Here is a 12,513-nt window from a genome sequence, read left to right as displayed (position 1 = left end):
GCACATGAAAAAGTTGTAGTGATTTCCTTGAGCTACTTGTGTATAAAGTAAGCCTGTATTTAAGTGATTTTGCTCTGCTGAAATCTGAACTGAAATTATTGATCAATATGGAAATGGCTTTATGTGGTTGAGGAAGACAGCATTTTCGCTGGTGTCTTAGGCTAATTGTTTCTACACTGGCACAGAGCAGGAATGTAGTGTTTCAGGTGGAGAATAGTAAATTACAACATAGGTGTGGGTATATCCCAAAGAATTTTTGCAGTCTTATCCATTGTGCTTTCCACATTTCAGAATGTGACTGACTAGTGTATCTGAATAGATAGCATGAGAGGAATGTACATGAATTGCTTGTGCATTTCAGAAGTATTTAAAAGGTGGAGGAGAATCCTCTTATTGTAAGTGGCTTTGCTGGATAAATAAATACATGATGATTAATGATTTGTTCTCCAAAACTGAGGAGAACTAAAGGAAGTAATCAGCTTAGTTGTATCAGATGATTTGGTGAAAGGATGACATAAAATACTTTATCCAAAGCTGTTCTGATACTGAACAAAATTTATTATAGTGCTTAGCTTGCACTTTTCTTGGATAACAACAAAAAAAGTAGCAGTGTGTTATGGAGAATTATTTTGTACTGAGGCCGGCATGAAACCATAGAAAGTTGGGGGGTTTTTTGGTATTCTGGAAGTAGTATTTTTTTCAAGTAAAAAATTTCAGTGAAGTACTGACTGAAAATGGTGTGGAATTAGAAAAAAATAACCACTAATTATATAAGCTAGATGTTATTAATTATTTTTAATTTTATTTTTTCCCCTTCTGTTCTCAGGTTCCATGCGGTTGCCCATGATCTAATCATCTAGATAAATCTTTTTTTCCTCCTCTGATTCTTTTTGCTCCTGCCCTCACTGTTTGTAACAGTGCTAATACTGTCTTTGCTTATCTTGATAGCAACTTACATCACTTTGAATATCTTTTCTTTGTCTCCTGTTGTGTTTTAGACACATTTTGTTTTCACCTGAAAGTCTTTCCTCTTTACTTTTCTCTGTTTGCTCTTGTAATCCACAACATTAGAAAAGCTTTAGGCATTTTTTCTTTTGGTGACATTATTTGTTACTTGCTTGTGTTCATTTTATTATAAAATCCTGATTAGTATGGACTTTCTTAACTGCTTAACACCTTTATTTCAGCTTTAATCTTCATTTTGTAACAGTACCTGTCTGCAAAGATCATTCTGTAATTCTTGAGGCATAATGTAGAGTTAGAACCTCAAGTGCAGAAATACCAGATCTCCAAAATCAGAAACTACCAGTATGCTCAGAAGGTTTTTTTAATTATTTTTTGAGAATTGGGTTTTTTTGGTTACGCTTTCAAAAAATAGTGTGTGTTGCATGTAAGCTAAGTATAACCCAGTATGCATTTTTCAGCCAAGGAGTTAAGATTTACCTAGTGTTTGAGTGGGATAGCATTTGCATTTAGAATTTTGATATGATTATAATTTTCCTAGAATAGGCCTATTTGAAGTGCTTGCTATTCCCACAATTATTTTCAAACTCCATCTCAGTTTTACTGTTGTAGCTGGAATGCATCTCATGTATGTTTTATTCTCACATTGTGGACAGCTTTTTGTGTTTTTCTTGATTGATTTAGGAATGCTCTAGAAATAAAATAATTGGTGTCACTGCTGAGTTTTCTAAGCAAAGAAAGTACTATGCATAATTTGTTTAATAAAGTCATGGTAAAGTCGTTTTTTGTTTTCTGTTTTTCTAATGTAATAGAAATCAAAGGCAGAAGAGAAAATCAAGTCTGGTATTTGAAAATATCAAAACTGGCATTGGCTTTTGCAATTATCCACTCAAAACCACCAGGCAAGAGCTGCAAAGAATATACCGAGCATCTTGCCAAAATTGTATCTGAACAAGATTTTGGATGGAAGTCGAAAGTTGAAGCACTGGAAGCTGAAGTTCTTCGATTACGTCAAGAACTTCTTTTGAACAAGATCTGTCCAAGATTCTGCTTGGAAAACAGTAAGTTTCTGAAATCATTTCTGACTATGTTGCAATATCAAGGAAACAAACGGCTTTTGTGTTGTCTACCCTACTGCTTGTGCCTAGATGCTGGTCTTGAGTGTATAGTGTACAGTGTCATATTTTTCAACAAACAAACCCGAAACTGAGTAGTGAGACACTTAGCGCAGTTGTGATTTAACTTGAGAATTTGATGCTTACTCAGAACTTATACATGCATGAAAAAGTATGTGTAAGAGAAAAAAATTCATCACAGAACTGGACTGTTGACCTTCAGAACTGGTATGTGTCATATGGAATAATTCCAGACAGGCTATGTTTAACTGATGAAATCACAGATAGTAGAGAAGATATGTGGTATCTATGCTTTATTTCAGTTCTTCCAGAGGACCAATGCCCTATTAATTTAAAGGACCAAAGTGTAGCTGCTTTTTCCTTTAAGCATTTGCTTTTATGTATGATTACACTTAATAAACCTTTTAGCCAGAAACATTTGATGTTGAAATATTTATGAAAGCTCCTATCATTTCCACCTACATCATATGCTGTCCATGAGGGGTACGCCATAGTATTCCGCTTCAGTTTCTTTTAACCACTTAGGTGAGAGGGAGCAGAAATGTCTGAAAATCTGCCTTGTATCAGTCTGTTTCTTTATACAGGTTTTCCATAACATTGCAGAAGACCCTTTCTAGCTCTTGAAATTTAACTTTGACACTGCCATTTTTGGTGGCTATTTCTTTTTACTAACTTTTTTTCTCCCTCTGAACCTTGAATTGGCAATGGATTCTTCCCATAGTGGATTTGAACAGCGTATTATTTTCCAAGAAAGATATTATTCATCAGACGGATGTGGCTGCTGATGTGGGTTCATGGTTACAGTTGTGTTAGAGACAGATATTCAGCCTGTTGCCTTTGAGTTAAGAAAAATCATTACTGATATCTGATGAGATATCTGTTGATGAGGTCTGTGCACTCTTATGTTGATCCTACTGGCAGTGTTTGTTGAGAGCACCTAAAGTTGCTATTTAAAGGAAGAAGATGGTTGGAGAGCAGAGCCTACCTGAAATAGGAGCGACTTTACCGCTGAATTCTTCTGCTCCAGAGAGAAGTATTTTCTCTCCTGTGTGCTGTGCCAGTTCAGAGATTTCCAGGCTCACAGAGGTTGGATACTAAGGGGTACCTGCTGCAGTGATAGGAAGCACAAAGAGCTTGAATCTAAGTTGAAGAGGAAAGTGGTATAAGTGGTGGTCCATCCTCTTCATCTGAAGGCTACTACAGATTCATTAAGCCATTGTTATGGTTTATTAAGTGTGTATTGCTTGCATTTGCTACCTAATGTCACAGCAGAGCGGTTATCTTTAGTGCTGAGCATAACTGTGGGCTTGTTCCTGGGGCCAGGTAATCTGGAGATATCATGGATCTTTTTTCTCTTCCGCTTGCTTCTCCAGCTTCAATTTTTCATTTGGCACTCTGCCTAAAACAAAGCAGCTTTTAGAACAATTCAAACCCTTAGCTCTTGTTTGGCTCTCTTGTGTTCTGCTTAACACTTCTGTAGATGCAAGATCACCAGTCTTGCACAAAATTCGTCATGAGAAAAATCTCATAAAGGAATAAAATGCATTAAGCATCAGATTCTGCATATCCATCTCCTGCTGCCTATTTAGACCTGAAGAGTTGGAGTCCTTCAGCCAAGGTTCACTTAGCAGCTCTATCTTCCCCGCTCTGCATTCTGAATCTGAGAGCTTTCCTCTCCTGCCTGCCATTCGTAGTGATAATAGTAGGCCTTTCAGAGGCTTAAGGAATGATTAGAGACTGCCCATTGGGATTTATTTCTGTGATATGGGAAATTTGTGAGCCCTTTGAAACTGTGGTGTACATAAAGGAGAAAGAACAAAGGACCCATTCACTGAGTTCCCTCCCATTTTCTCAGCCTCCGCAGTAGCAGATAGCTACCAGCCCCATCCTTCCATAGTGTGTGTGTGTGTTTAGGGAGATACTGAACTCTGAATCAGAATATGTGATTAACATGAATGTCGATTTTTAGCTGTCCTGAGGTTGCATTTGACTTCTCAAGATGCTGTCCCCTAAATTCTGCTTCCTGTGTGCTGAGACATTTGCAGCAACTTGTGTCTCTTCAGGGCATATGAGACAGGGACAAAAGAAGTTTGTATCCCCTGCTTCACTCTCTAACTTTATTTCTTTAGGCATTTAGCTGTACATGTGGAAAAAGGAGTAGTTTCCTTTGTACGTTGTTGTGAATGGAGACATTTCAGTCTCCTTTCCTCTTGCTGGAAGCTCAGGCTTTCTTCAAAAGCAGAAAGTCAGGATTGTACACAGGATTGTAACCAACCAGCTCAGCAGCTGAAATAAACTGTACACAAATCCCCTTAGGTTTACCAGCAGCCTTGTTTTGTGCCACAGAATTCAGCCACCTTTTCCTTTCCACTTCTTCGGGAGTTGCTTGTTCAGTAGAGAGGGACAGAAACTTCTGAGTACTCAGCTTTGAGCATTTTCTCTGGAGACAAAGGAGAGTCGGGTAAGTTCTGCTGCTGTGAGAAAAGGAAGATTGCTAACCAGTCAAGACCTTTTCTGAATAATTTGATTCAAACCTCTGAAAGGGCAAGACTCTCCACAGTGACTTAAATAACTTCATTGGTGATGTTTCTCCTGCCTGCTTACATAAAAAGGAGCAGTAGGGGAAAATCACTGGTGTCAGATTTTTCAACTCATTTTCAGAGAGCAATGAACCAGATTAACTCAGAAAGACCAGATCAAAACATATGCAGATTCCTTAATGAATATGTTATCTGCAGCCCTATAAAGAAAGCTGCTTCTTTAGTGGAAGAAGCAGCAGTCTCAGTCAGACAGAGTAGTAATAATAAAAACATATTAGTATATTAGGAGAAATGACTTTCCTCCCACAGGAAGTGTACAACTGGTGTGAAATGCTTACAACTGCCCAAAAGAGTATATAGCTGAACTTTCCAGTTCCTTCAACATGGTAGTAGGATGGGGAATAGAAACCTACCCCGATAACTTGAAAATTCTGGTTGATGTACAGTTACTTCTTCAGGACTGTATGTTTGAATGAGTTGCTTTTTTAGATTGTAGTGTCTTGTCACCACTTTTTTCTGTGGTATTTGGCAGGGAGCAAGGAATGCAAAAGGACAGTTGTAGAAGAATCGTCAGGCTCTAAGGGGCATCTTTGGCTTCTTTCTTTTTCTAGCTTCCTTTTTCCAAGGTGAGCGGATTCCCTGCTGGGCAACAGTCAATGCTTAGTTTGATGTCGCTATGGAAAACAGATCTGATTATTTTTGTCTGGTGCTTAGGGAAGTGGTGTTTCTACAAAAAGAGATTCCCCCCCCCACCCAGTAAATGTGGCACTCTCTCTATACAGACCCATAAGAGGCAGCTAAGTCTATATAGTCGTCATCTCAGCTTTTTCTCTAGGACATAATGGTATCAGACAGACAGAGCTTCAAAAATGAACTGTCATTTGAAATCCTAAGTGTGCTAGTGTATTCCCATTTTTCTATCAGCAGTACTAATGTGAGTAGGCAGCATTGCAAGGAAAGTCTCAAAACCTAAGAAGTGTTTTATTTTATTTATTTAGGAGGGGAGCAAGGAAGTGAGAGAACAGATACGTGAGTTGACAAAAATGGGGTTAAAATGTTTTTAGTGCCGATTTATGGGAACATGGCTCTTGGAATAAGATGATGAGATAAATCTGTTCCCCGTAATTGTAGAGACACAATGGGGAACTTTATGAAAGCTGAGGCCTTTTCAGCATAATTAAATAAGTCAATTTGCAATCTGGAAAAAACACCAGCTGGATCATAATGATTCACTGAAAATCTCAGAGTGCTGCTCCTTCTATGGATAACAGGTCTGTTCTGGTTGTGGAAGCTTCCTCCCTTTGAAAGCAGATGCTGTCTGTGTTGTCAGGTGGCATTGCTGCAGCTGTTCTAAGCACATATTCGGGGCAGAGGGAAGGAGGAGGACATGCATCCTGTTCTTTCCAGGCTTCTGTATAAGGAACCCATTCAGAGATAGAAACGACCCAGTTCTGCCTGCAAGAGAAAGGGTTTGTGACTGTCTCTAACTTCCCTGCTACACATTAAGTTTCCGATGAGGTGTATGGTGATTTTTAGGAATAATGTTCATAAAAGCGAGTGGAAATCAAAATTAAATGCAGAACCACTGTGTTTATTTTGGGTAGCAGACTGATAGTTCATGGGAAAACTGAATATGTATAGTAGAAGTTATTTTAGGAGTGTGGCTGTGGTAATTGGGATCCTCTTGTGATTCTAGTGTGGGGGCTAAATCTCTGTTCCTCTGAAAATATTAAAGTTCACTTCAGCTTCTGAATCAGGATCTGTGGTTGTAATATGGTGAATGACAACATGCAGTTCTGCATAAGGTCATTGACAGCTACCTTCATCTTTCAAATATCACAAGAGTTCAAATATAGAAATGATACTATTTTGTCTTTTTTTTGTCAGGATATAGGCATTAGCATTCATGACTGTTAACGTGCCATTAATTAGGCCTTTGGATTTCACCGAAGAGGCTTGCTAGTACAAGACTAGTTGATATACAAACTTTGTTCCATTTGGTGGTGCAAATCCCACATTTAATTACTGTGTTCAGTCAGGAAACTTAAATTTGTGTTTCTCAAGCAGATTTTTTTTTTTTTTTTGTGGGCTTCTGTGTGTGTGTGTGTGTGTGTGTATATGCATATACAAATGGCAAACTTTGTAACATTGTGTTCAAGAAAATAAACATTTTCAGGAATGTTTCTGCTAACTGATTTCTTAGGCACTTCACCTCATTTCAGCCTTGTAAGGTCACAGAGAATAACTTTGGAACTGTATTCTGCTCATTACAGTAGCATCCAGGTCATTGCTGCCTGCATTGGCTGATAGTTCTTGTCTGTTAGAAGAGTTGAGGTTTTTTGATGATGCAAGCAGGTTTTAATAAGACCTAATATTGTATTTCCAGTTCAGACAGGTAGTCTTCATAGGTAGTTCACCTAAACTAGAGAGGGAATATTTCAAGATATTAAAACTCAAATTCCAGTCATTTCATTGATGTGGTCAGTATTTTAAAGAGTGTATAGATCTTTGGTCTTGAGATTTGCTTGGTGAGCATTAGTTGATCAAAATCTCTATGTTGGTCACCTGATGATAGATCCTTCCTTCTGTCTTTTTCGTAAATATTCTTCATTTGACTTGAACCACAGAAAAATTGTGCTGCCTTCTACAGAAATCCCCTAAAAATTAATGTTTGTATCCTCAAAATCCTTCTCAGTTATTACTAAATTCTAAATGTCCTAGATGCTTTGTGTAAGTAAAATCCGTAACAGATTGAAATATCTACTTTTAAGTTTTCCCAGAAACTTTTAAATCCTGGCACTAAACAGTTAATTTGAGAATTCTAGGTACTCAGTCCTATGTTTGTTTCTGTGAATTATTCCTAACTGGGACAAAGCATGCCAGCATCAAATACTTTACCTTTGAACAGAAGAGCTTTCTTTTCCAAGCTGCTTATAAAAATCCGCTGAAATGCAGATGCAAAGTGCTTCTGCAAAAAGCAAAGGAAGGCACAGTGTGAAGCTTCAGAAATTTGTTCCTTCTTAAGAGAATCCTGAAAGCTTTATTTTTTTTTCAAAATCTTTGAATAATAATAACTTGAGTATGTGAGAGATTTGGACAAAATTGCTTTGATATAGAAAGAAGTAGGCCTTGGATTCAGATCAGGACAGTCTGTCAGACAGTGTGATAGAAGTTAGATAGAAGTTCACAAGTAAGAAATAGAGTTATTTTTTCTGAACCAAATAGCTTGGTTAATAATGAAAATAACAGATTAGAGACAGGCTCACACAATAAGCCTGTGAAGAAAAGGTAAAGAAAACTGATGTGTGAGGACTTTTTTTTTTTTTTTTTTTTTTTTTTTTTAGAAGAGACTAAATTTGATCCGTCATTCATGGAAAGTACACTTGTCACAAATCAATCAGTGAAGATTAAATGAAGGATAACAGAGCCCTGAAAAATCCAGAAATGTGGCAGAAATGAACACAATGGGAGAAAAAGCTGAATCATTTTTCATGTTTTTTCCTCTCCTTTCAAAAGTTATTGACTGTACACCTACTTGGAGGTTTCTAAAATTGTGGTTATTAGTCTTATTTTTTAAATTATCTTTTAACTGTATTTTTTAGAAGGGAACTGAGTCCATGAATTGTAATCCAGTTTTAAGAGAGCTTTAGATGTCTAACATTATTGGTTTTGATCTCAAGTGGTAATCTACATATATGCTCACAAAGTGAGAGAGTATAAGCAATGACTAATGCTTGAGACTGAAGGTTTTTTTCTTTTTTCTTTGCAGAATTCAGATGGGCTCTTCACTTTTTCTCATATTTGCCAACTTCAAGCCTGCTTTCTGATTTTGAATCCTTGTTCATGGTATTGTTGTAGGTATATTAAGTTTTGCAGAGGACTCGAAGGTCGTTTTACAATTCCACAGCAATTTCATTAGTTGGAGACCCTACTTCAATTCTTAAATTTTGCACTACATACAGGTGGCTTTCCTCATTGAAATGCTGTCCTGTCTGTCAGCTGGAAATGCAGTATCTGAGACAACATTACGCCCAACCCTCCCTCTCCCAACACCACCACATGGATATTATAAATGCTGGTTTTCTTGTTTCACTTAGGCAGGACCATGAATAGGATCATTCCTTTGTCTTGTTGCAGCTGGCAACGGCCACTCTGGAGACAAATGGTGTTCCTGTCTTCTTAAGTTCAGATCTCTCAGATATTTCTGTATCACTTCTTTTCTTACCTTTTTCCCATCTTTCATTCCCCTTTCTTCCCCCATCTAGCAACTTTTTTGCTTCAGCAAATCAACAAATATATATGGTTTTTGTGCATATTTCTATGCTTTGCTTCTCTTGACGTTACTTCCCCTTGAGCAATTTTCATATTGTCCTCTGGGAGTAAGAGCTGAACAAAATACCCATGCAGTGATACTCATAGGAGTAGATGTACTCCCTAGAAGGGCTTATTTTCCTTAAACAGCAATAAAAATATTTTTCTTTTTTCTTTTTTTTTTTCCTGGAATGTCTTTTGCTCAAAACACTGGGGAAAGAAGACATGGAAGATTGATGCTTGTTTTTGTTAGTTAGACCATGTGCTTTGCCTGTTTGCTTGCTTTCCAAGTTTGCGTATCCAAGACATTTGAGAACAGTATTAATATCTAAAATGCTAGGTTATCCTTACAAGCCCTGCTTTTCCTACCTCTTAGAAATGTCAGTTGATTTTCTCTGGCAGTTAGCTCTTTCATCATGAATCAATTGGTACTGATCCTGTTCAATGCCTGAGTATGCCTGAATGTTAAAGTCGTGGAACTCCCTCCCCCCACAAAAAAGAAAGAAAGAAAGAAAGAAAGAAAGAAAAGCTTCCATTCAATTAGGTTACTACTCTGCGGTCAAAACTCATCTGGTATGTTTTCAGAAACTGAAGTAATGGTCAGAATTCAATTGTAAATTGTATGTTTATTGAAATCTGCATAGACTTTTTCTGAGTAGTCTTTCATTAGTGATCAGAATACTATGCACTGCTGCCCTGTGACATTTCCTGTGTTAAAAATACCTTTTTTAACTTGTCAGGAAATCTTTTTGTTTGTTTAAGAGTATAAAAGCAAAAGAGTATGGTACTGCTTTGGATCATTATGAAAGATATGAACAATATGCATATGTTTTTAATGATTTTTTTTATTGATTATTTCAAAGGATATTTCCAGAAGAACATAATTATAGTTACATATGCAACAATATGTATTTCATTAATTAGTGTATAAGAAAAGTTAGGAAGCATATAAAGATTAACAAATTGTTACAATGGCTCTGCAGAGTCTTCAACTTGGGAATGTTTCTATTGTCACTTTAATCTCTTTCAGTTGAAGCATTTTACGAGCCATAAAAAATGATGGAAGGTTTGTTCTGTTGACAAAAAAATCTGCTTTTCAATCGTTTCTTTTTTACGCAGTAATGGAGGTTGGCTACATGTTTTGGATTCCTTTTCTATTTCTTTTTAGAAGGACTGCATATAAAAGCCAAGTTTGTAAGATATTGGATGCCCACATACCTACAGTATGTGTTTCTAAGACTAAGTTGTATAGTTGTGATTTGGGTTTTTTTTTTTTTCACATGTTTACCTATGCGAGCCTATTTTTCTTTTCCCCAAGGATAAACAAAACCCACAGATTTGCTGTTTGTGAGTGGATAGTAACATAAAAATCTTCTGAAAGTTTTGACTTTAATTTGAACACATCACCTTCCTCCCCAACTAAATTCTGATAGTGTGAAATTCATAGGGAACAAGCATATATGTACGACTTGTAATTTTGCATGGAAGTAAAAGGACAACGAAGTAAGTACATGCTTATGAAAGTGTCTTCAGTATTATAAATGCAACTTTCACGTTTGTATTTCAGGAAGACCAGGTGCCTCTGCTGAAAATCTTCTGGTTCAGGAATGCACATACCCTATGAGTTACTCAAGCCAGCTAGAAGACTCTGGGTGTGATGTATCTAATGACTATGCATTCGATTCTTTACGTATAGCTTCTGATTTTTGCCAGTCTGAGCATAATCTTGACACTTCTAAACGTTGCTTGGAAATAGTTCCCCCATTGAATCTTTGCTGTACTAACAAGGAAGAACCTCTGACTGCTCCAGTACAGTTTTTGCAACATCTACTTGAAATAAGAAAACTGTCAGAAATAGGAATTCTGCAAGCAGACTTCACAAAGCTTGAAAATGATTCTTTCACCATATGCAGTTCTGTGTCTCAGTTGCTTGATGGACTGACTGTTTTTTACAACAGTCCTAAATTTCCAGTTTCAGATATTCTCACTGAAGCAATTTGTGTTTTGATCAGTTTAATAACTGATACTAAATTATCTAATCATGTTCTGAAAAAGTGTTTCAAGAAGCTGGAAGAATTTAAGAAAAAATTAATTCAAATTATATTAAGAAACAGCAGTACCAACAGGGTAAGTTTAAAGCATTTTTTCTATACCATTTCAGTGTAACATAAAACTCTCATGAATTTTTTTTTTTTTTGATATTAGTTTGGCTTATGATGTTTTGAAGAGCTCTTATAGAATAGATCGTTTTTGTAATTGTTGTTTTTTTGTCATTTATTGTAGCCAATAAATGCTTTAAAGCATTTTTAAAAGTTTTTTCACAAGCATGCAAGTTCTCCTCATCTATACCTGCATACAGGATTTGTTAAAACTGTTAAAAAGGCAGGTTAAAACAAATTTGTAGAAAATATGGGTGAAAAACATGTTTCTCTTGCTATATGTGGATATAATGTAGATATTCACAAAGTAATGAGTAAACAGTTTTTTTGTCCTTTGTTGTACACCTAGATTAAATGTTTTGGTTTGCCTCAGAAGAATCCCTCTATCACTCTCTAGAGGTTTGCAAATATGCATTTAAAAATATATTAACAAATGAAGAAAGAATACAGGAATGGCATGTCCCTGGCACTTGCATCAAACAAGACTGAGCTGCATGTTGTTTATATTCATCACTTTGTATTCTTCTATGCACCTTCTTACTAGTTTCCTCATCCAGTTGACACATCCCTAGTTTCTCTTCACAAAACTTTACACAGCTAATGCATTTCATTGTCTGTCTCAGAATTTTTGATTTTTATGCTTGAAGTGACTTGAAACAAAAATAGTGGGGTTGTTTGAGATGTAGACATCTACATTTGGTTTCTACATGTAAGTAACTACACTTCCATCATAGTCAATGAAGATCATATCCTTATAATCAGTGGAGCCTGAAGAATGATTCAGCTCACCGGTTACTAGGTGCTTATTTTAGGATGGGCTTTCCAGTTGCTTTGAGTAAAATGAGAGCTTAAACATCTGCTACAACTGTAAACATTTGCATTTGTCTTAATTTAATGAATCCCACCCACTGTGTACTAATTAGCTCAGAATGCAAATGTCAAAGAAATATCATTAGCAAAACAAAAAAAAGGGAGGGGGAGAGAATACGCCTGTATTTTGATTACGAGTAGCAAAATTGAAGCATTCAGAAGGAACTATTCATACACTGAGATTTTTCCAGAACTAGAGCCTTGTGTGTCTAATACCAAAGTGCTTTCTGTTTCAGTGTCAGCATGGTATGATACTTAGAGGTGACCCTGGCCAGTATTTCAAAAGGATGTGAGCCATCAAACATCCTGATTGTGTGGTGCCAGGAATTTGGAGTTATGCAGGTGTGACTTAAAAGGGAACTTAAAAAAAATAAAATTAATGTTAATTGTAGGAGAATATCTAAGAGATTATCCAAAGAGGGATGAGTTGTTGATTGGAGAAGTTTGGAGAAAGGAGAGAAGGAAAAGCAAAGTTTTAGTGAGAGGTGTGACATCTTAAATGAGGGAAAATCTGCTGGTAGATCAGAGAAGTTT

General features: G+C 36.6%; 1 protein-coding gene across 1 annotated transcript in view; it reads left to right on the top strand.

Annotated features, from left to right (window-relative positions):
* The first annotated feature begins 1,732 nt into the window (after window positions 1-1,732).
* The window catches only part of MEI4 (meiotic double-stranded break formation protein 4), a 65,541-nt gene continuing 54,760 nt past the window's right edge, over window positions 1,733-12,513 (top strand). Inside the window, exons 1-2 of the mRNA XM_067294594.1 lie at window positions 1,733-2,024; window positions 10,518-11,077. Coding sequence (XP_067150695.1) covers window positions 1,733-2,024; window positions 10,518-11,077 — 852 coding nt within the window. The remainder of the gene's footprint in view (window positions 2,025-10,517; window positions 11,078-12,513) is intronic.

The sequence above is a fragment of the Apteryx mantelli genome, chromosome 3, assembly GCF_036417845.1.
Source record: "Apteryx mantelli isolate bAptMan1 chromosome 3, bAptMan1.hap1, whole genome shotgun sequence".
NCBI lineage: Eukaryota > Metazoa > Chordata > Aves > Apterygiformes > Apterygidae > Apteryx > Apteryx mantelli.
This window is presented reverse-complemented; position numbering and strand designations above follow the sequence as displayed.